The 26,123-nt window shown below is 31.6% G+C and overlaps 1 protein-coding gene across 3 annotated transcripts; it reads right to left on the reverse strand.

Annotated features, from left to right (window-relative positions):
• Positions 1 to 24,852, reverse strand: LOC143191825 (uncharacterized). Of its 3 annotated transcripts, none has more exons than XM_076397246.1 (3): positions 24,381 to 24,852; positions 22,767 to 22,937; positions 1 to 1,512 (listed from the first exon to the last, which is right to left on the reverse strand). In XM_076397246.1, exon 3 carries the CDS (start codon positions 1,505 to 1,507, stop codon positions 107 to 109), a length of 1,401 nt encoding a protein of 466 aa, XP_076253361.1. In that variant the 5' UTR covers positions 1,508 to 1,512; positions 22,767 to 22,937; positions 24,381 to 24,852; the 3' UTR covers positions 1 to 106. The 3 variants fall into 3 exon arrangements, with proteins under 3 accessions (XP_076253361.1, XP_076253362.1, XP_076253360.1); XM_076397247.1 differs by having other exon boundaries at positions 22,767 to 22,877; positions 24,320 to 24,852; XM_076397245.1 differs by lacking the exon at positions 22,767 to 22,937 and having other exon boundaries at positions 24,625 to 24,766.
• Positions 24,853 to 26,123: the final 1,271 nt, after the last annotated feature.

The following is a 26,123-nucleotide window of genomic DNA, read 5'->3' on the forward strand; positions in this document are numbered from 1 at the left end:
TTATGTTTCCAATATTTTTTATTAAAGCATATCAACAAAAATATACAATAAAAAAACAATTAAAAATAAATAATGAGGTAGAAATAAATTAAAATTTTCTAAAATTTCAAAAGGTCAACAAAAGAGTGCTAGAAATAATGCAATGTACAAATAAAAGTGTTTTAACGAAAACAGCTGATGCACAGTCAGTGGACAAATCAGTGGAATTGTGAATAGTGTTCTCTGTGGTTGTCGGATATTCTTCCGGACAAATGTCATCAATATAAGTTAAAGTTTCGTTGTAGTCACACCACGACGATATACATATCGAGACATTTTTATCCCGATAATAGTTGAACATACTGACGAAAAAATCACAGCTGAAGCAGTTTTGTTCTAAAACAATTTCTTTTATATTTGGCATCTTTTCATAAAACAACTCGTAGTCGTACGACGAAATATTATTATGACTTAAATCTAAAACAACCAAAGATTTTTGTACTTCCGACTTGTAGTTAATATCAAAATTCGATATTGAGTTATTATTCAACCACAGGATTTGTAAATTTTCGATTTTGTCGAAATAAGAGTACTCGATACGTTCGAAATTGTTTCTCACCAAATCCAGTACTTCCAAGGAATCTAAACCAATAAAGCCGTAAGGTTTAACCGCGCTTATCTTATTATTGCTTAAGTACAAATACCTCAAGTTCTTTAAGCCATTAAACGAACTCACTTGTATTTCCGACAGGTTATTATACCTCAGTTGCAAATCTACCAAACTAGTCAATGGTTTAAAATTGTACTGTACTAAAAAACTTATGCTATTATTGTTAAGATACAAGTAATTCAAATTCTCTAAATCTACGAAACAGTTTTGGTGTATTTCCACAATCTGATTGTGTTCAAGATAAAGTATCTTTAAATTCGAGAGATCACGGAACATTCTCTCATCCAACCTCTTCAAATCGTTGTTATTTAAGTACAGATATTTCAGGTTAACAAGGCCGGTGAACGCATATGGCTGAACGTGGAAAATCTGATTCTTATTTAAATTAAGAATATCGAGATTAACCAAACCAGCAAACATGTTATCCGTTAAAATAGTGAGATAGTTTGAGCTCAGATCCAGATGCAGTAATCGTTTCAAACCGATAAAAGCGTCGGCTTGTATGGAGCTCAACTCGTTCCTCCTCAAGTTCAGCGTTTTTAACAGGAAGAACCTGTTGAACGCGAGTTTTTCCAACGATCGTATCCTGCACGATTGCAATTCCAGATAGCTCACGTTATTCCTGGTAAAATCGAATGTTTTTTCGTCTATGACGTCGAGGGTACAGTTCGCACACTTGATCCAGTGGGTCCTGTTGAGGGGGACGGTGAAGCTCTGAAAGAAGCGCGAGTCGACGTTGGTGCAAGTGATCTGCGGCCATCTGAACGCGCTCAAGTGGGTCTGACAGGAACCGTCGCCCTCCAGGTTCGTGGTCTGTATAAGTGCCATGAGTATCATTGGGGGGAACCATTTTGCCATCGTTGCTGCAAATAAAGAGAACACGCTATTGAATGCCATATGGTTTGTGTCGGTAACAAATGTTTAGTTAATAGTTCTAGTGTTATTTTAACCGTTGGCGCGAGGACTGGCCGTTAATATAAACGACAGTTGGCAGCTCTTGAGTTATAGATCTGGCGAATTCTTGACGCCGAGATAATATTTTAATCAGTGTTTCTTTTCATACCAGCCTATTAAAATAATGTACAGTTAAAATAACGTTAGAACTAATGGAACGTCAAAAATATGTTATAATATATTACCAGTGTCGTTAAATAATTAGTCAAATATATTGATATTTAATAAAGAAATTGTACTTTGTGTGTTAGTATGAACAAAAATTATGTAGACAAACCGCACACGGGATTTTCATTAAAAAAATTATTAAGATATTTAACCAGTCTTATAGTAATATCGTTGTTAATATTGTGAAATATGGATTTGCTTTTAAAACCTCATTGGATTTATTCAAGATTTGGATAAAACTAATAAAAATTAATTAAAATATCAATAAAAATACAAATTAACTAAAATTAACAATAAAACTGGATAGAAACATTTCAAGCAATTATATTCAATTAGAAGGAAATCTAAAACTAAACTCAGACCATTCATCGATTGTACAGTTTTTAAGTTACTACATCATGCTAAAGCCAAGTAACTGCTGTGTGGTTAATAGAAAAAAATGGTTGGTGGTCGATTAGCGAGGCTATCTGAGAAGAAAGCAGTTGAATTGTTTAACGTTTTACAAGCAACAGTATCCATCGATATTACAGTATACATGAATGACATTATATAAAACATTATCGGCGAAGAGAAATAACAAGTCAATGGAAAAGTCCCCGCCTACCATAGTAAAACACATTTTTTTGACAAAATTAGTTTTTTTTATTCAACATAATTCCCTTCAAGGGTGATACACTGATTATAGCGACCCTCCAACTTTTCAATATCATTTTTGTAGCACGATTTGATCAAAATAAGTTTCTGTTTCGGCAATCACCTCCTCATTCGACGAACATTTCTTCCCAGCGAGCATTCTTTTGACATCTGAGAACAGGAAATAATCGCTGGGGGTACAGATCTGGAGAATACGGTGGATGAGGAAGCAATTCGAAGCCCAATTCATGGATTTTTGCCATCGTTTTCACTGACTTGTGACACGGTGCATTATTTTGGTGAAGCAGTATTTTCTTTTTCCTCAAATGCGGCCTTTGTTCGGCGATTTGATACTTCAAACGGTCGTTACATAACGCTATGTAAGAGTCGCTGTTGATGGTCCTTCCTTTTTCAAGGTAGTCAATGAAAATTATTCCATGCGCATCCCAAAATACAGACAGCATAACCTTGCCAGCCGACTGTTGCGTTTTCCCATGCTTTGGAGCGGGTTCATCGTGTGTAGTCCACTCGGTTGGCCGTCGATTGGATTTCGGATCCATTGTCACATATCGACGCAAAAATTCGGGTTTATTACGCTTGATCATCTTCAAACACTGCTCCGAATCATCAACTTGTCGTTGTTTTTGGTGAAAAGTGAGCTCGCGCGGCACAGAGCTTTCTCATACCCAAATAATCGTGAATGATATGATGTACACGTTCAGTTGATATCTTTAAAGTGTCTGCTATTTCATTTAATTTCAATTTACGGTCATTTAAAATCATGTTGTGGATTTTTTAAATGTTTTCGTCGGTAACAACCTCTTTTGGGCGTCCACTGCGTTCATCGCCTTCGGTGGACATTTCACCACATCTAAACTTAGCATACATATCCTTGATGGTTTATTTTCCTGGGGCGGTGTGCGGAAACTCGGCATCAAGCCAAGTTTTTGCTTCAACTGTATTTTTCCCTTCAAAATGCAATATTCTATCAACATGCGAAATTCCTTTTCAACCATTTTTTATACACGCATCTTTTGAGGGTTAATGCTAACTAAAAAACATATGGATTTAATTCTATTATCGCCATCTATGCCAGGACTTTTCAACTGACCTGTTAGTGGGCGAAACCCCAAAAAATATGAAAAATATAGAAATGGTAGTATAATAAATCAACTTAGGAGAGTGAATACAGACTTTGGATTTGGAAGAATTTGATTTTGAGGTGGATGAGTTAATCATTCAGCATTCAGCGTGACAAAATACAGCAGATGTCAGAAGGAAGCTAAAAGGTAATTATTACCCTAAGGAAATCTTAGAACTAATATCACAAAAAAGAAAATCGAGGAAGAAATTACATTATTCCCGAACACAGTGAAATAACTGAGCTGAGTAATCTTACATCCCAACTGAAACATGAAATTACATAACTAAAAATGACACTATGGATGAATTTCTGCATGGACTTGTTAGTGCGAGTGTTATTGCTCAGCATCCGTTGTGAAGAGCCAAAGAAACTTAAAAGAACTTGTCGTGCAAGCAAAAATGAGGATGAGAATTGGGTCACAGACGGGTTGGAGAAGTCTGCAAGATTTACAGACCACCTTGAGAGAATCACTTAACTCCATATAGTGGATGAAGTTAAACCAATACCCTGTGCTATTGGACAGGAAATGATGAAATCCATTTGTCTCTTTGACTGAGGTTAACAAATAAATTTTAAAAAGTATTAGCGCAAAAAATGTTTCTGCTTTTGACCTAATTAGCGGTGAAATATTAAAGGAACTTTCAAGAAAATGACTATGACTAAATTATTTGAAAAACCTTTGTTGAAAAATCAATCATTGTGGAAAAACATCTTATCCCGGAACATTCCAGAGAACCATCAATATTATAGAAAAATCTTTAAAAGAAAATAAAGTTTATTCTGTAATATTTTTTAGAGATTTTGGTAGTTTGCAAGTTTGGAATAAGGGTTTAAAGAATAAGATTGAAATGCTTCTCCCTGACGAATACTCAAAATTTTAGAGTCATACATAACTGACCGATATTTCAGAGTCAAAAAAAAGATGTTTACGCTGATTTGAGGGAAATACAAGTAAATTTACCATAGAGGAGTGTGTTGGGACCAGTTCTTTATTTGTAGTACAGTTCGGACTTGCCTACTTTCAATGAAAATGTTGTTGCTGGCGTATTAAAATAATTCGAAGACTTCGAATTAATTTCACGACTTATTGGAAGAAAACCCAGCTCAAACTCTCAAAGAATTTTTAGACAAATCAGCATTTGATGAACCAATCGTTTTCACCCATTTATATGCGATGGGAATGATCCAAAAGGAGAGAAAATTTTTACCACAGGAATTAAGTAAAAATGTCATTTCCAGTCATTTCAACTTGGTGATTTTATTGCGAACGAGGCAAAGAAGAACACTTTTCTATATCATACTATGAGTGACAACGAAAATTCGATGTTTAATTGTTGCTAATTGACAATGATTTTTTAAAATTAATTACATCTTACATTAGATATGCTTAGTACAATCTTAATTTACAAATTAATGTATTGTTACTGTTATGTTGTACTTGCAGTAATACACAAGCAAGGCGAGTACGGGATTAATATATCAGTATCTACCTCGCAAATTAAAATAAAACTAAAACTAATTAAAAAAAGCTAAAGTTAAGAATACACTTAAATACTAAACATGTTTTTGTGGTTTGGTACGTTTCAAACTTCTGATTTCCTGTGTGTTATCCAGAAACTGTATTGCTTCCACGTTGCTGTGATTTAGCAATCTTATTTCATGTTTTACGAAAAATATTGGGTCACTTGATGTGTGTTTTGCAACACGAAGTTGCAACTTAATGCAATCCCATATTTGCACCCTATAGGTCCTAATTGGCTTTATGGCTGACGAACCAATCTATTTGATTTTAGGTCAAGTTGAGAGTATCTTCCGACTAACCAGTGCAGTTGCTTGACTTTGAGTCTAATCTGCTCTACTTTTGGTCTAACATGATGTTTCCAATATAACCTACCATCGAGATGAGATGAATTAATTAATATATTGCAAAACTTTATAAAACATAATTTAAAATAATGTATTATTTACATATACAAAATAATGTATTATTTATATTAATATATACAAATTACTTTAAATTAAACAATTTTTGGATAACATTAAATAAGTTTATCAGTTATCATTGTCGTTATATTAATATAGTGATGATTACGACAAAAACTATGTTCCTAAGTAGGTAAATTTTGACATTTCTGCGCCTAATAATATTAAATAAATTTCATGAAACAATGTTATAGATTTATTTTATGTACGATTTTATTTAACAAGATTAAAACACAGGATAGGTCACTGAACTACCTTTAAATTACGCGCCGACAAAGTTTCTATTTGGTGTGGTTTACAGTTCGAAGGTCTCGTTATTGTGGTAAAGCAGCATTTTTGTGGCGAAGTTGTTGCAAAAGTTAAGCATTTACAAAGCAGGAAAATCGAGGTATTTAAGCTATTTAAACTGATAAAAGTTTTAAGCGATTTTGGTTAGATTATTTTAGGTTTTTATTAAAAGGGATGTTAATGTTATATGCTCTAATTATGTTAATAATTATATATTAAAGCAATTAAGAAGAAAAGTGTAAAAAATTATCTATTAAACGTACAATTTTTTAAAGTTAACAGGATTATTTTCTTCTTATATGAAATTCATAGAAAATTTTCAAGGCGTCATTACATTTCTACGTGCATACGGTTGACCAGATCTGTTAATTATGTTCAATCCAAACAAGGATTGGGTAAAATCTTGTTGGTTAATAATTTTGTTCCTGCCAGGTCAAATATCGCTGATAAATTGATTACACATCACTCAGTATGAAAAATGACGTTTGAACATCTGTCGGGTCTGCTAGTCTTCACCTGTTAAATGCTTTTTCAATTCATAGTTCTGATAAGGTATACTGATTACCAAGATTTAATTTTTGAAGGGTTTCTAGAAACAAAGTTTATATAAATTTTTATAAAATACTAGCTAATACCAACCCTTTTTGTTGTTGTAAAATATGAGCATACTTAATTTCAAATCAATAATAAAGATAAATTGAAAATTTTAATGTACTGATCGGGGTAGTAATGATGAACTGGAGACATAATTCCCACATACGTTTACTAAAATATTATGATTTTCCTCAGAAATCTTTTTAATATTAAAATAGTCAAGTAAAACTCGATTTACTCCACATAAAATCTGATATACTTGAACAAATATAAATTAGAGTTAATACACTTGAAAACACACATAAAATTTATAGTATTGCACTTACATTACAATTATTATTGGGCTAATTAGTATGGATTGTTATGACTAGGATTACTAAGATTACAGTGCTGACCAATGTATGCAAATCATTGAACAGTTTGTCAAAATAAACGATTTAGAATATTCACTTGTTTTAGTGAGTCGACCTTTTTATGTAGTGGGAATTAGTAGAAATTTCGAGTGTATCAGACAATGAAGATATCTATCGTGACCTAATATTTAGTAATCAGTTTGAAGACCAAATCTGGAGATAATCGTAACTGAGGAAAAGCGATAAAAAGTTTTGAATTTAAAGTATTCAAATGATCAGTGCACGATAAGATGGCGTCATTAGGTGTATGTTGACCCAGCAATTGAAAAAATTATAGCCAAACAAGTTAAACAAACAATTATGAGAGAGATAAATTGTAAAAAACTCCCGGATTCATATATTTTACGACTATTTAAATCATCTTATTATCAGGGTAAATTTTACAAGAATTATCAGAAAAGGGTGAGAAATTATACATAAAGAGAATAATTAATAATATGATAGAAAAAAGAAAGATTATTTCAAAACATTAAAATGGGTTTCGTAATAAGTACGGGACTATTGAATAGCGACTTGTAAACAAAATAAATATGGATTTAAATGCCAAAAGATATTGTTTGGCTGCATTCCTGGACATATTTCAGGCTTTTGATAAATTATGACACACCGGGTTAGAGGTTCAATTCAAGAAACCCTCCCTCATACATATTTTCAGTTACTAAAATCCTTACAGTTAGACATTTGAGTATAAAAGGATATGATCACTATAAAGTAGATGATGAACTCATAGAATTACATACAATATATTTAGGAGTTCCAAAAAGCAACGCATTGGGTTTGGTTTGGTTTGTGTTTTATAAATTGGAAATGAGTCAAACAAGAAGAAGCTTACTCTACAATAAAAGAAGCTAAAGCAGGTGTACCACAAGGAAGTGTACTGGGACCAAGGCTTTATCTACTCTATATTTGTGATATACCACAATTGGAGAATATTACGATGGCTACATTTGCTGATGATTCTGCAATTATAGCTGTCGGAGACAATAGTGAAGAAGCCTCACGAAAATTACAACAGGCAAGTGACAATATAAATAACGGCACACAAGCTTGGAAAATAAGAATTAATGAAACTAAATCTGTACATGTGCAGTTCACCTATAAACAGACCGTACAAGCACCAATAACATTAAATAATACTATCATTCCATATAGCAACAACGCTAAATATTTCGGAATGAATCTTGATGTAAAACTTCGCTGAAAGGAACATATAAAGAACAAAAAAAGAACTGGAATTTAAATATAGCAAAATGTACTAGCTAATTGGAAGAAAATCACACTTATCAGTACATAATAAATTGCTATTATATAAGCAAATATTAAAACCTATATGGACATACGGAGCAGCAAAGAGTAACATGAATAAAATACAAATTATTCAGAACAAAGTCCTGAGAGGTATTGTGGGTGCACCCAAATACTATAGGACTGATTACCTACATCGAGACCTTCAGATACCCACAGTCAGTTAAGAAATCAAGAGAATTGCAAGGGGGCATGAGGAAAGACTCCATTCTCATGAGAATATTGAAATATTGCAGCTTTTGGATATCATCAGAAGAGGACACAGACTCAAAAGAATCAAACCATCTGATCTTGTGTAGTGTTGCGTAGTGAGGTGCATATATTAAAAAATACAGCAGTGACATGTATATAAATTATTTCACCAGAGACTGAGATAGGGCCGATGGGTCCTCCTAGTTGTATACATAGATTTATGCTGCGATAATAAAAATTTATGCTATGATAAAACTGCGACTGAAGACATGAAGCATTAAATCACATGAAATAAAATCTACGTAGAAGAACATGCCTACCAGTGAATATCAATAACTTTCAGCTTTCCCAAGCTGTGAGTGCTAAATATTTTAGTATATATATCGATCGACGAAAGAATCACATACTTGCTAAACGAAAACAGTTTGGGTTTAAACTATATCAAGGGCTTATCGGACCCAAATCCAAGTTACCATTAGATAGTAAGGTATTGCTATATGAATCAATAACCAATTGGTGATATGGTATTGCTAGCAACTCTAATTAATTGTCATCATACAACGGTTCCAAAACAAATTGTTGCGTGCCATTGTCGATGCTTCGTAATGATGTCTCTAATGAAGTGATACAACGCGATATTCCTCTAGAACCCATAATGAGTACAACTCAAAATGTTTGTGTTAAATACTTTAAAAAGACACCAATGTGCTCGCATGCGAGTAAAGTGTGTAGACTAACCCACAGAACTACTTATAGCATATATATAAATTTTAGAATAACATTTAGAATAAAACTAACTAAATAAGATAACATTTTATACAGGATATCAGTTAATGATTTCTAAATGTTATGTATATAATATAATTGTAAGAAAGGCTTATAATGGGCATGTTGTTGAACTACTAAGAGTAATAATTAAAAAAAACTAGTTGTACGAATTGCATTTTTAACAAATCTTAACAAATAATATAACTTTTGGACAGTGTAAACCATCGTCCAGTCTCAAAAGCCAATTGGGACCACTAAATAATAGTGGTACTGTTGAAATATTGCAGATATCGAGAAAAATATGAAGTCAATAATACAGATATAGAATAGTAGATTACAACTTACGAACCAACTTATGAAACTTTTTCTCAGACATTCTCTCTTTGTAATAGGCAGACCTATTGTTAGATTTAATGCGTTATATTGAAAGATTTATATAACCAATAAAAAAGTTATTTATCTAATAATATTTTTCGTAAGAATAATTTTTGTGTTTAATGTTGTTTTGACGAGATGTTACTAAATAACAAATATTAGTCACATATTTTTGTATATCGTCTGTATTAAATGTCCTATATTGTTGGCAAGAACTTGATATTACAAAACACAATTAAGATCTTATCTTTCTTATTTTATGAGATAGTTATCAGTTATTTATATGTCATGGTTTTAATTACTATTAGAAATATGAATTGTAAAATTGCCGTATAATTTAATATTATCGATAGAAACCTAATTAAAGTTTTGTTTAATTTTATTCATATTTATTGTCCATAATATTGTTCAATAATTTCGTGCAGCATTATCTATTCTTTGATGGTAAAACTAAATATTTAACGACATTTTAATACTTTATCTTTCATAAGAACATTTTTTTTTAGTTTCTTAACATTAAGTTTATTCACCATATCATGGCCATATTTGATGTCAATTTTTTCATTTATCTGATTGTATACAAGTTGGTTTTTAATAGATCAATCAATTCTTATAGCTTATAATAAACTACTCCGTAGTGATACCATTAAAAGCAGAAACTGTAACTTTTAGATCTTCTCACAATCTACTGTATAATGAAATACATTTTTTATAACATCTTTATTAGATCTTAATTAATTTACTACTATATTTCATTTGTACTTGGACTAATTCATAAGCAAGACGAGTGCGAGATAAATACATCAATATGTATTTCTCAATTATAACACTATAATAACTTAAGCTATAGTTTACACTAAAGGTATGCACTTTCTATAAATTCGTATGGTTTGGTTCGCTTCAATCTTATGATATCCTGCGCGTTGTCCAGTAGTTGTATTGCTTCCACGTTAGTATGATTTAGTAATCTTTCGCTTCGTAATAATTCTTTTGTGTTTCAAGGCGAAATCTTGGATAACTTCGCAAATCCATTTGATTTCCAGGCCATCGTGCAGTTCTTCTTTGGTTACGTAGCGATAGGCATTGGTAATTAATCGAATAATTTTGTTTTGATAGCGTTGTATGACTAGTTTATTTGAATTTGTAGTGCAACCTCATATTTGCACCCCATAGGTCCAAATTGGCTTTATGACTGTCTTATAGATCAACCTCTTTGATTTTAGATCAAGTTGAGAGTATCTTCCGATTAACCAGTATAGTTGTTTTATTTTGGTTCCAATAGGTTTTGTTTTTTATCTAACATGATGTTTATGAAATATATAAAGACAATTTTTGGGTTGTAAATCAATTTATTCACTTCCGTTCTAGCAAATTTCTCTTATCGAACAAACTTTTAATTAGTAGATAATTACTATAATATATCATATCATATGTATAGAATAATAAAGTGTACTTGTCTAAAGTCTTTTTGTTCGAAATTAATCAATAGCAGACTTAGTGATCTAATAATTGTATTTAAAAATTAGGAAAAAAACTATTTATTTTTGTTAGAATTATTCAAAGTCATCTCTATCCATTTTAAATATTTTAGAGGAATGAACAAATAATAATTAGAAAGAGCAATGTCTGATGAATACGGAAGATGTAGGGGGAATTTTTGTTTAATTATTTTCCAGCACTTGATGAGTAACATGTATTGAATTACTTTATCGCGGGTCTAGTTAGTAAAACAACAAATTTTAATTAAAGTTCAATATTATTCAACCAGATACAACAGATTGTTAGGACTATTTTTTACAGTTCTTTTAAAATACTTGAATTTTTTCTTGAAATCTTGGATAACTTCGCAAATCCTTTTGATTTGCAGGTCATCGTGCAGTTCCTCGTTGGTCACGTAGCGATAAGCATTGGTAATCAATCGAAGAACCTCGTTTTGACAGCGTTGGATGACTAGTTGATTTGAATTTTTAGTACAATCCCATAGGTTCAAAATGACTTTACAATTGTTTTATAAATCAACCTCTTTGAAGAAACAATGTGTTAATAAAATATATGTACCTTATAATGTCCTCTTGCAACAAGAATGAACAGCACATAACAGACCAGAAGTTTCTTGAAAGACATTGCTACTTTTCACGGAACCCTTGTAAACATAAGATATTTATAAGTAACTTTGATATCAGACTTTAAAGGCCCGTTTTTTTTTCTCTACATCTTTTTAAATGATAATTAAAATTACAGAACCAGTTTGAAGTACCGGTTAGTTAAAACGTATTGAATTTGCAATTCCATAACAGGACTTAAAAGTATTTGTTATATAAGAATTTTTTTGTTTGAATCTATTCAGCAGTTTAATAGTTCGAAACTTGAAACATCTTTGTTGATTTAAATGCAAATGTATATTTGCATATTATAATGAATATTATTAAAAATACACATATTATTACATAATAATTTCGCTTATCGTCGTTTGTTTATAATAATAATTATGGGTAAATATTTTGGAATTATTAAATTAATTAAGTTTTTTTGTGAGCATTAAATCTTATCGCCTATTTTATTTAACTCATGTATAAAGTACAAACTGAAAAGTGCTCTTGCTTTTTGGAGATTTAAATTTAGTACCAAAATACAGTTGCGTAACTGTTTTCTTTATAATAGTTACACAATGTAGGTTATTGTTTGAATGAAGATGCTTGTTGATGTTAAGTAATAACGGTTTAACGATGTTTGGTTTTTCTATTACATTGGATTTAAATTTTAATAGTTTTATTTGCATTTTCCGATGTGCAGAGTGTAAAATAAGTTTTTTTTATTAAATACTAACTTAGTATTGGTTATAAGTTATAGATTATTAGAGTTATAAGATTAGTTTGGTTTAGATTAGTCGCATTAGTTATATAATATTTAATCAATGAATTTGAATATATATATATATATATATATATATATATATATATATATATATATATATATATATATATATATATATATATTAATGTTTGTTTGCTGATTGTGGGCCAATTATCAAAATTCTTTTTTATTCGAAGCAGTATACTTCCAAGGTGGTCTATTGGCAACAAATCAGGATCTGTTGGCGCGGTAAGGGGAGAAATCGAGGGAAATGCGCTAATTTCAAAGGCACGTAAAAATTCCTCCAATATTTCTTATATAAAATAATCAGATATTTGGGTAAAACGTTATTGCTGAGCTGATGTGACGGAAAATCGGAAGTCCTTCAGTGCAAAAGCTATTCAGTTATGCTTTTTAACCACTAACTATAGCGCTAAAGCGTTCAGCTCCCAAACGGAAGTCGCGAGTTCGATTCCCGGCGGGGACAATAATGTCTTGTTGTTGTTTAGTTAGAACATTTGTTAAATCACCTAGGCTAGGTGGCGAACTCCGGGACCTGAAGCACTCCTTATTTTCAATCATTGTTTCTTTATTCCTATTTTTCCTCATACGGGCTCCACCTTTACTTGGCCTACCCATTATAATATTAAATAAAATAACTGTGTAATTTATTGAGTAAGTATCTAACACTAAAAAGAGAAAAACTAAATATTTTTAACAAGAAAACTAAATTTACTTGAAGAAACAAATAAGGCAATCTCTAAAAATTAAAAAATAATTCAATTTAGAACAATAAACTGAACACTAATTAAAATTAACACAATAAAAGCATTTTAAAATAAAATATGTACATAATAATCGTTGTAATATCTAAATATAAATAATCAAAAACCTTAATTAACCTATCTGCTACACGTATTTTGTATTCTACTATATACACACAATTTAGCTTAATACCTATCTAATATAATTTTGTGACATATACAAACAATTAAATTACCAATAAAATAAATTAAAATTAATATAACTGTTTGGGTTCGACACAGACTTAAAAGGGGTTATAGTAGTCGTAGTAGTTAAGATAATATTGTAAATAGATCAATAGATTTAGGCTGCTATTAAGCTAAATTGTATGTAAATAGTAGAATATAAAATATGTGTAGTAGATAGGTTAAATAAGGCTTTTGTTTATTTTTATTTAATTATTACAACGATTAGTATGTACTTATTTTATAATAAAATGCTTTTTTTGTGTTTATTTTTTAATTTTTAGAGATTTCCTTATTGATTTTTTGAAGTCGGTTCAGTTTTTTTGTTAAAATATATTTTATTTTCCTCTTTTTTTGGCTTCTTAACTTTGGAAATAGTATGGAAATATCGATGATAAAGATGAAAAATCTGACGACGAAAAAAAATTAAGTTAATTGTAATTTAAGGTTTTAAACTTAGTTTACTTGTTTAACGTTTTTTCTTTCCCTTTGCTTGTATAACATCAACATCAAAGTCAAAGGATTGTATTGGTTAGTCAGAAGATACTCTCAACTTGATTTAAACTCAAAGAGGTTGGTTTATCAGTCTCTTGTAAGGCCTATTTAGACCTATGGGACTTAAACATAAGATGGCACTAAAACATCAAACCAATTTTCAATCCAAGGATGCCAAAACAAATTTCTTAGATTAATTACCAATGCTTATTGCTACGTAACCAGCGAAGAACTACACGATAACTTAGAAGTCAAATCAATTTCCGAAGTGATCCAAGATTTCGATTTGAAACATGAAATAAGGCTCTAAATCACTGTAACGTAGAAGAAATAAAGCTACTGAACAACACGCAAAGACTCAGAAGATTGAAGCTAACCATACCATATGAACTTATATAGCATATAACTATATAATTTTAGCTAAAGTATTCTAATTTTATTTTAATTTGGGAAATACATTTTGATGTATTTTTTCTATACTCGTCTTGCCTCTATATTGAGGCAAGTACAACTGAACAATAGTAATAAATCAATTTTATAAATTAAGATATAATTAATTAAAATTAACTATAAAAGTTCATGTTATATTATTTTATAAGGATTTTAATTATTATTGTTCTATTAACACTGTTTGCTGTATTTTATTTTATTCATTCTGAATTATTTAGAATATATTAAATCCTGCTTTATAATGTATGCAGTTTTTTCTTCTGGTTAATTTTTTTATACAACCTAAAAACTGGCGCTTATTTTTCTATTCGCCAACTATGCGAATATTAATTAAGGTGTTAGAACCAGTTTTGGATCTAAACCGTATACCAACTCGTAACTCGAAATTTAAATGTACCCATTTTTAAATAGCAAAATACACGGTGGTATAATAACATTGATTTTTAAAATGGCATATATTGTGGTGGCCAAATTTTGTGTTTTAAAAGTTGTTTATTGTGGAATTTTTGTATTGCCTTTGTAGTTTGAAATACTGCTGATATTTTTGTAGCTTAAAAGTCCTTATCTAACCCAGTCATCGAGTCAATTGCACATTTTCATACAAATGAGAATTTAAATGCTTTAATAAATAGTACTGTTTAAGAAATATAATGATCATGTTTAAGCTTTCACGAAAATTACAACAGGCAAGTGACAATTTAAATAATTGGACACAAGCTTGGAAAATAAGAATCAATGAAAGTAAATCTGTACATGTGCAGTTCAACTACAATCAGACCATACAAGCACCAATAACATTAAATTACACTATCATTCCATATAGCAACAATGCTAAATATCTCGGAATGAGCCTTCATGCAAAATTTTGCTAGAAGGGATATATAAAGAAGAAAAGAAAAGAACTGGAATTGAAATATAGGAAAATGTACTGGCTAATTGGAAGAAAATCGCAATTATCAGTATATAATAAATTGCTATTATATAAGCAAATACTGAAACCTATATGGACATACGGACTTCAATTATGGGGATGTTCTGCAAAGATTAACATAAATAAAATACAAATTTTTCAGAACAAAGTCCTGAGAGTTATTGTAGGCGCACCCAAATACTATAGGACTGATTACCTACATCGAGACCTTCAGATACCCACAGTCAGTCAAGAAATCAAGAGAATTGCAAGGGGGCATGAGAAAAGACTCCATTCTCATGAGAATATTGAAATATTGCAGCTTTTGGTTACCACCAGAACAGGACATAGACTCATAAGAATCAAACCGTCTGATCTTGTTTAGTGTTGTGTAGTGAAGTGCCTATAATAAAAATACAGCAGTGACATGTATAAATATTATTTCACCAGAGACTGAGATAGGGCCGATGGGTCCTCCTAGTTATATACCTAGATTTAAGTTATCATAAAGACAAATTGTAAGTTAGACGGAAACGACTAGTAACAATGTAATAATTAAATAATAAAAAAATGTTTAAGCTTGTTAGAGGCAAGTCAAGAGGAACATGTAGGATTTAGACCGAATTGCAGTTATATAGGTAACATTTTCGTACTACATTAAATGACACATGATATAGAAAGCGTGCCATTGTCGTTTCTTAAATTTTGGTTTGATTTCGACTGCGGACACTCTCACACTGGACAGCTTTAGACGATTTCAGGCATCTTACAATCTTTCCATTAACTGTGTGCGAGTGAAAAAATTACTTGAGATCGAATCTGGTTTTCTTCAAGGAGATATCGTCTCTCCACTGTTTTCCAATACAGTGGTGCATGCAATTATGCCAAAAGTATTTAAATAAAAATATGACATTCAATAATTGATATGTTACAAACTTCTACTTTGAAGTCAGCGCTCGTTAGAGGGTCACTATTTATATTTCGGGAACTGGCAACACTGTTGTCATGTGAGTCCATCTGACGGTTCCATCGTAAAGTTTGACATTTTTGACGATTTACGTACTCAGAACATTTTGTCGCGCGGACGCTATTTGTTTATTTTATATTTAGTTCAAAGTTTCGTCTCGGCAAAGAATGGACCTGAATCGTGAAAATTTTCGTGCGATGATTTTTTACGATTTTCGACGTCGATTATCACAACAAGAGTGCATCAATCAACTTAATTTGACTTTTGACGATGAAGCTCCATCAAAAACCACCAGAAACACCACTGTTGTGCCAGAAAACATCGATGATGTGTGCGAAATGGTTAAGCAAGATCGTTATATCACCTATTGTGAGATTGAGGCATTAGTTCCACCACCATATATGCGATTTTGAAAAATGATAAGTTTTTTAAGTTTCTAGACGAGAATACAAGGGGGTATTCTTAAACCATTATAAAAGGGGGTAAACCATTATATTATTGCAAGGAATATTCCGCTATTTGGTTTCAATATGTTGAATGTTCGAATATTTTTGATAATATATTTGTTTTTTTACAATCATTAATAATCCAATATCAGAAACCTTTTACTGTATTTCATTTTGGGCTACCATTAATTTTTAATAATTCAGTGGTTGTTTCACAATTCAGATTTTCAATGTTCATTTTTTATTATTAACCAAACTGGAAACTATCTACTGGCGTAAACGAAAAAGTATCAAATATCATATCATATATTTGATGGATGGAATATATATATATATTATATATATTATAATTCATATCCTTAGTTCATTGAATGAAACTATTGCTGCGGATATTCACCGACATCAACTGAAATGCCAACATTTTCATTTCATTTAATCCCTAAATAGCTGAAGGGAAGAAACAAGGAAGAAAATTATTCTAGTTGTTCAAATAAAAAAAATGTAGAGTATAAAAGAAATAATATACAGTTGTACGAGAGGTTATACTAAAAGTGAGTAAATTACTAATTTTATATACATTTTGTTGCCATTAACCATCTATTCCTTTTAGGCTATTAAATTTACAATACGTCAATCAAAAGCTAGAGCTAGTCAAATGATTAATGGGGTTTGTCCATCAAGAATAAATATTATATAATGTTTCCTTAATATATTTTAATAAAATGTTATTTACCTCCAAATTATTAAGTATTATAAAGTAACAGGTCAACTGAAAAGTCCCCGGCCTGACACATAGATGGCGCTACTAGAATAAAATTCATATATTTTTTAGTTAGCCCTAATCCTCAAGAGATGCGTGTATAAATTTGACAGCTGTCGGATCATTAGTTTGTGAATTATAGCATTTTGAGTGAAGCAACTTTTGTTACTGTGAAAAAAAATGGATAAAAAGGAATTTCGCGTGTTGATAAAATATTGCTTTTTGAAGGGAAAAAACACAGCTGAAGCAAAAACTTGGCTTGATGCCGAGTTTCCCGACACTGCCCTAGGAAAATCAATTATCAGGGATTGGTATGCTAAGTTTAGACGTGGTGAAATGAGCACCGAAGACGGTGAACGCAGAGGACGCCCAAAAGAGATTGTTACCGACGAAAACATTTAAAAAATCCACAAAATGATTTTGAATGACCGTAAATTGAATGTGTACATAATATCATTCACGAATATTTGGGTATGAGAAAGCTTTGTGTAAAGTGGGTGCCGCGCGAGCTCACTTTTGACCAAATACAACGACGTTGATGATTCGGAGCAGTGTCTGAAGATGATCAAGCGTAATAAACCCGAGTTTTGAGTCGATATGTGACAACAGATGAAACATGGCTCCATTATTTCACTCCGAAGTCCAATCGACAGTTATCCGAGTGGACTGCGCACGATGAACTCGCTCCAAAGCGTGGGAAAACGCAAGAGTCGGCTGGGAAGGTTATGGCGTATTTTGGGATGTGTATGGAATAATTTTCATTGAATACCTTGATAAAGGAAGGACCACCAACAGTGACCATTACATAGCCGTTTAAAGGATAAAATCGCCGAAAAAATTTGCCGCATTTGAAGAAAAAGAAAGTGCTGCTTCGCCAAGACAATGCACCGTGTCACAAGTCAGTGAAACCGATGGCAAAAATCCAGGAATCGGGCTTCGAATTGCTTCATCATCCGCCGTATTCTCCAGGTTTAGCCCCCAGCGACTATTTCTTGTTCTCAGATCCCAAAAAACTGCTCGCTCAGAAGAAATTTTCGTCGAATGAAGAGGTGATCGCCGAAACTGAGGTCTATTTTGAAGCATGCAACCACCCAGTAATATATTTTAATCAAACATATCGATTAAATAAACACTATAAAAAACTATGCAATAAAAGCATTTACCTAGTAATCATTATTCGCCTATTAATTCTACTAAAATAGAAATAAATCATATTTAATATCATACCTGAGATACTGGCATTTATGTATAATTAAAATGTACACAATATGAGTTTAATTAGTAATTATAGAGCAATAATAATACACCTACTACGATTCGAAACATAACAGAAAACAATAACATTCATTGCGGCTAGGTTGATTAATCATTAAAAACCAACTGGCATCAGAATTGGCGCGAAAGTGATACCGTAGCGTCAACCGTTTCAGATTAGGTTTATTTTTTGCCAATTCGAAAAACCTGCTTTATCAATTTGAAATTGTAATGCATCTGAACTAGACTGTCAACTGATGGTAGAGGTCTGCATCGATATATCACAGATATATACCTACGCAACGACCGGGGCAAGTTTACGTTAGATGTTCGTTGTAGGAGAGTTTTGTTGTTGTGCACCTTATTTTATCTTTATTCGGATTTAACCTTCACTACATCACTACATAGTATAAAACAAAGTCGCCTTTTCTGTCCCTATATCCCTATGTGCGCTTAAATCTTTAAAACTACGCAACGGATTTTGATGCGGTTTTTTTCAATAGATAGAGTGATTCAAGAGGAAGGTTTATATGTATAATACATGCATAATATACTAAGGCAACATTGTTAATTTTAGAGGTTTCTAACGTGATGTCGTAAATTAACCTATTTTTTTAGGCTTATTTGGCAATTAGCAAAAACGTTGCCTAACCCTACGAGTTAGATCAAATTAATGTACTACAGTATTGTACACCATAAAAAGGTCTACAAAAAAGTCCGCGATGGTATATGTTTATCTTTTAGGGATAACCCACATTAACCATTTTTATTGTTTACTTTTTACGTGAGAAAATGGCTTATTTACGAAGCTATTTTAAGCAATACGGCATTAATCCTTATCGAATTAAGTACCTTAAATACAGTGTGCAATTAATATAGATCAATATGGTTCCTTACAGCATGTAAATTAAACAAATATTTTCGGAGATATTACAAATTTAAAATTTGCGTTTAAAAATGTGTAATATAATAAAAATTGTATGAATTTAGATATTCCAAAGATAGCAGGAAATCTTCATAGTAAGTATAGGGGAAGAGGAATTGTTTTACTCCAAATTTAATGCGTGCAGGCCAAGGGCAGTAATGAATGAACCAAAAATACTGGATCGATTTTAATCATGTTTTCATTGAGTGACATAGGCATATATATTTTATGCCCGTGCAAAGTCGGAGTGGGCCGCTATGTTTTTATATACAACGTTCATATTTTTTCTGTAGTGTATTTAATTTAGTATCAGCATTGCACCCGTGCGAAGCCAGGGCGGGTCGCTAGTCTAATATAAAATAATATAATATTTTAGTTTTTGTGATTAGTTGCTTGAATGTCCACAGAACATTTTTTCTGGTTTAAAGATGTTATATAATGGTGGTTACGGCCCTAGCTATGACTAGGGTGATCATCTGCAAAGGCCATCTGATTAAAAACTAATTCAATAGTGAATCAGTGAGACGGGTTGGTCAGTTTTCTAATAGATAAAAAACCCCAAAGTCGTTGACGTTGGATTGGCAATCGTTCCGTAGTTACTAGAACCATTCCTTGGTGTATTTATGTATAATTAGGGCAAAAGTCTCACAGCTGAAACTGTAATGTCATAGGAGGTGGATTGATGATGTTAAAATGCCCCTAGGTATAAACTATTCCAAGTAAGAAACATACAAGCTTTGAAAAACACCCCTAGTCCGTAGATTCTCGGCATATGTATCACGGTTCAAAGTGTAAGGCCACCAAAGGCAGACTTAAGTTGCTGTGAATTAACATAGTCTACTGGAATTTGGACATAAGCTTGCAGTTGAGGGTGAACGGCCACCAAAGATTGTTGTAGCTCAGTTTCTTAGCCGTAGACCATTGGAATCTGGGGTCACCAAAACGTGGAAACTCATTCCATAGAGGCACACCACGGAAGTGTGCGTAGAGTACCATTTCGAAGATCTTCAAATGCAAACTGGCGAAGAACAACAACTACAAGTTGGACAGGAACAAATAAGAAAAGTGTTAAAAAATTTTAAAAAATTATAAAAAATTTTAATAATTGGCCAGGCGCATAATATTAGAGACACCATTGAAAAAGTTTGGTATGCGAAACTTACTCACAAACTGCAAGAAATGTTACCACCAAAGCAGTATAATGAATTATGTACAAGCAGCCGAAATGTTTAGAGTTAAACAAAAGGAGGCTCATTCTACAATAAAATAAGCAGGTCTCTCACAGGGAGGTGAATTATTGCCTATCCTTTGCCTACTATACACATGTGATGGAAATAGAAACTATCAAACAAGCAACCAGAATATTACAACAGGCTATTAACAATACAAATAATTGAACCAACACTTGAAGAATAAAGTCGGAGCATATTGAATTTACTTATAATCAAACTAGACATACAATAGTAACAATGAGTAGCACTATCACCCTATATAGCAACAACGCCAACTACTTTAGATTTAAAAGATCAAATCATTTGATCTAGTAGTAGAATGAAGTGTTTCTAACATAAGCAGCAGTGTTAACACGTGAACATTATTACTACAGAGTGAAGTAACAACCGATGGGTACTCTTGACATTTAGAGATACCTAATTTCAAAATTATCGTAAAACAAATTCCAGATTAGTCAGAAATAACTAGTAACAATGTATTAATAAAAAAGACAGTAAATGTAAGTTTTAATAGAATTGTATCAATTTATAAACTATAAATGAATTTAAGATTGAATATTTGGATTTCTTTTGAACTTAGTATGTTGAATTTAATGCTTAATAGAAACTTTGATTGGTACATATTTTGGCATAATATATCCGAACAAAACCCTTTTTATTTCTTATTAAGAATTATCATTAATATTTATTAAAATTTTCATTATTAAACAATAGATAAAATAACACAATCAGCATGTTATTGTTAAGTGTTGCCCGCTAAAAAGATGACTTCGTTTTATTAATAGGTTTCGTAAATATTATAACCAATATAATAATAAAATGCACCATTAAGAGAACACATTAATTAACTATAATAAAATAGACATAAATCAAACCACCGGCATCCTGTTTATCGCATTGTAATTAATTTATATGCGATTAAAATTTATCCACAATGAATTCAATTAGCAATCGTCGGGCAGTAATAATGCACCTGTTCCGACTCACGGCTCCAGAAAACAACGCTCTACCATTGAACTCTTGTTAATTAATCACTAAAAATGGCGCGAGAATTACAACTATTATAGTCTAATTTAAGGAAGTGAAATTGTAACGCAAATAAACTGTTGACTGATAGTAATCGGCATCAATATATCACTGATATGCCTACACAATAACTCAACAAGAGTTTATATTACGTGTCGGTTATGAAAGAGTTTCAGTTTAGACAAATTTAAACAGACATTTGGTTTCATGAACCAACCATTCAACAATTAACCAGATATATAGAATTACAGAGGTCATAAAAAACCTTACGAAGACAAAAAGTCCGCTCAGCTACATTCTTAGATGTATCCAAAGTCTGCCACAAAGTTTGGTATGCGAGATTTATTTTCAAACTGCAGGAAATGTTATCAACGCAGCGCAATGAATTTCTAAGCGTTTACATTTTAGCCGGAATGTATAGAGTTAAACAAAAGGAGGCTCACTCTACAATAAAATAAGGTAAAGCAGGTGTACCACAGGGAAGCGTATTGGTGCCAATACTTTACGAACTTTACATCTGTGATATGCCATAAATAGAAAATATCACCATAGTTATAAGTGCTGATTATACTGTGATGCTTCCTGTTGGAGACAACAGCGAAGAAGCAACCAGAATATTGTAATAGGCAAGTAACAATATAAATAATTGAATCAATACTTGGAGAATAAAATCTAATCAAAGAGAGCCGGTGCATATTAAATTTACTTATAATTAAACTGTACACTATCATCCCATACAACAACAACGCCAACCACCTTAGACAGACTTAAAAGGATCAATCTATTTGATCTAGTATTAGAATGAAGTGTTGTTCGCTAAAAAGATGACATAACTTCGTTTTGTTAATATATTTCATAAATATAATAACCAATACAATAATAAAAATCACCATTAAGAGAACACTATAACTATAATAAAATAACTATAATAGATAACAATAACATATATATTAACTATAACAAAATAGACATAAATCAAACTTAATTCCATACCTGAACTATTAAAGACCGGCGTCCTGCCTATCGCATTGCATTTAATTTATATGCGATTAAAATTTATCCACAATGAATTCAATTAGCAATGGCCAAGCAGTAATAATGCACCTGTTCCAACTCAAGGCTTCAGAAAACAATAATCTTTATCGAACTCTCGTTAATTAATCACTAACAATGGCCCGAGAATTGCAACTGTTATTGTCTAATTTAGGAAACTGAAATTGTAACGCAAATAAACTGTTAACTGATATGCCATAAATAGAAAATATCACCATAGTTATAAGTGCTGATTGTACTGTGATGCTTGCTGTTGGAGACAACAGCGAAGAAGCAACCAGAATATTTTAATAGGCAAGTAACAATATAAATAAGTGAATCAATACTTGAAGAATAAAATCTAATCAAAGAGAGCCGGTGCATATTAAATTTACTTATAATTAAACTGTACACTATCATCCCATACAGCGACAACGCCAACTACTTTAGACAGACTTAAAAGGATCAATCTATTTGATCTAGTATTAGAATGAAGTGTTGTTCGCTAAAAAGATGACATAACTTCGTTTTGTTAATATATTTCATAAATATTATAACCAATACAATAATAAAAAGCACCATTAAGAGAACACTATAACTATAATAAAATAACTATAATAGATAACAATAATATATAGATTAACTATAATAAAATAGACATAAATCAAACTTAATTCCACACCTGAACTATTAAAGACTGGCATCCTGCCTATCGCATTGCAATTAATTTATATGCCATTAAAATTTATCCACAATGAATTCAATTAGCAATGGCCAAGCAGTAATAATGCACCTGTTCCAACTCAAGGCTTCAGAAAACAATAATCTTTATCGAACTCTCGTTAATTAATCACTAAAAATGGCGCGAGAATTGCAACTGTTATTGTCTAGTTTAAGAAACTGAAATTGTAACGCAAATAAACTGTTAACTGATATGCCATAAATAGAAAATATCACCATAGTTATAAGTACTGATTATACTGTGATGCTTACTGTTGGAGACAACAGCGAAGAAGCAACCAAAATATTGTAATAGGCAAGTAACAATATAAATAATTGAATCAATACTTCTAGAATAAAATCTAATCAAAGAGAGCCGGTGCATATTAAATTTACTTATAATTAAACTGTACACTATCATCCCATACAGCGACAACGCCAACTACTTTAGACAGACTTAAAAGGATCAATCTATTTGATCTAGTATTAGAATGAAGTGTTGTTCGATAAAAAGATGACATAACTTCGTTTTGTTAATATATTTCATAAATATTATAACCAATACAAAAATAAAAAGCACCATTAAGAGAACACTATAACTATAATAAAATAACTATAATAGATAACAATAATATATAGATTAACTATAATAAAATAGACATAAATCAAACTTAATTCCATACCTGAACTATTAAAGACCGGCATCCTGTCTATCGCATTGTAATTAATTTATATGCGATTAAAATTTATCCACAATGAATTCAATTAGCAATGGCCAAGCAGTAATAATGCACCTGTTCCGACTCAAGGCTTCAGAAAACAATAATCTTTATCGAACTCTCGTTAATTAATCACTAAAAAGGGCGCGAGAATTGCAACTGTTATTGTCTAGTTTAAGAAACTGAAATTGTAACGCAAGTAAACTGTTAACTGATAGTAATCTGCATCAATATATCACTGATATGCCTACGCAATAACTCAACAAGAGTTTATGTTACGTGTCGGTTATGAAAGAGTTTTTTGTGGGCTTTTTTCGGTTCTAACTGCGTACATAACCTTTCACGGTACCTACAACTACGGGAAATTTAAAGGTACTCACGGTGCAACGGGTTGTTTGTATGATGAGGCACTGAGTCTTGTACGCGGCTACATCTTCGATGTCCGAACTGACGCGGCTGGAATCGGATCGCGTTTACCGACGGACATTATTCGTTTCACATTATTTTTCGGCCGGTTCTCACGCTGTACGCGTAACTTTCTTTCGGAGCGTCCACGTACCGGAGCGGCGGACCGTTTTTTTCACGACGAGAGCCGCCGCAACAATAATTACGGAAAGATCGACGCCAAACGAAGGAGCACTCGATTTTTAAAACTTCGCCATAGAGCTCTGGTTCCGTCGATTAGACAGCTATCGCTTCTCTCCCTTTCCAATAACGGTACATCCGGATATCGTAAATATTTATTATTACTGTTGTAGTAATTCTATTATGTAAAATACATAGATATAATTTTGTCTTAATAATATGAGGTTTGAAAAAAGTAATTTCTGTTTGTTCTGATAGTTGACTTTAAAATTGCGAATATCTAGTAATAAACGCACCTAGAACTCTTAAGTCATAGATAGTACGGGAAAGAGTAAAATGTAAATATAATCAAACACAACCGTAACTTACAAACTATTATAACCGTGTACTTAATTGTAGTTTTACGTTATTTTGATAATATATGCCTTCGATTTACTACAATGTTAAAATAAATTATATTTGATAATTGTATTTTAGTTTAATTATTTTATTTAGATTAGAATGTTGTATGTCAAAGTCAAACTGAACAAAAACTTAGATGTGATACAACTTTGCGACGTTTTGACGTCACAAACTTAGATGACATATTTACAACATAACTTTGGATAGGTTATATAGTATTGTTATATAGCGTAACGCTAAAAAAAGCACGTAACTTGAACCATTTTGAGGTTAACAACCGTATAAAAAATGATATGTATCAAATCATAGCATTGCATACTTATAGCACATATAATTTGTTGCAGTAACCGGAAGGTAATTACAACACATCTGGTAATATGTGAAAAAGACCACTGTCAAACTTATATTATAAGGAATTATAAATGAAAATAATTAAAACTTAAGACACTTAACAGAATCCGCACTGGCGCTAAGGAAATTAGTACTAATAATTGTATGGCATTGGAAAGGTATATTTTGTTATAACCTGCTTCAGCCTTACTAAACCATTAATTATTATCACTATTCACAACAATTAACTATATATATTAACTAAAATTTCATATCAAGCTCATGTTTAGATACTCAGCAAAAATTAAGAGGGATTGGCTGCGAATTATTTGATTGATCTTGATGGTGTTAGACTAGCACTTCAACATTATGGTTTTAACACAAAAGTGACAATTGAAGGATTGAATTCCGCCCAATGAAGGATATAAAAATGGTGGAAAATAGTATGATGTATGAAAAGTTCCAAATAGCATTAAATTAACAATTCGTACTTTACTTCTAATAAATTCTTGTCTTTATTAGTTTCTGTTTATTATTTTACCATTAATCTATTATAGTTTTA

The sequence above is a fragment of the Rhynchophorus ferrugineus genome, unplaced genomic scaffold (genome assembly GCF_030347505.1).
Source record: "Rhynchophorus ferrugineus isolate W39M unplaced genomic scaffold, kcgeb_rfMv2 rfM2, whole genome shotgun sequence".
In the NCBI taxonomy this organism is placed as follows: Eukaryota; Metazoa; Arthropoda; class Insecta; order Coleoptera; family Curculionidae; genus Rhynchophorus; species Rhynchophorus ferrugineus.

Bases quoted from the DNA above. Each gene is read 5' to 3' on its own strand.
- LOC143191825 (XM_076397246.1), bottom strand. From the start codon at position 1,507: ATGGCAAAATGGTTCCCCCCAATGATACTCATGGCACTTATACAGACC.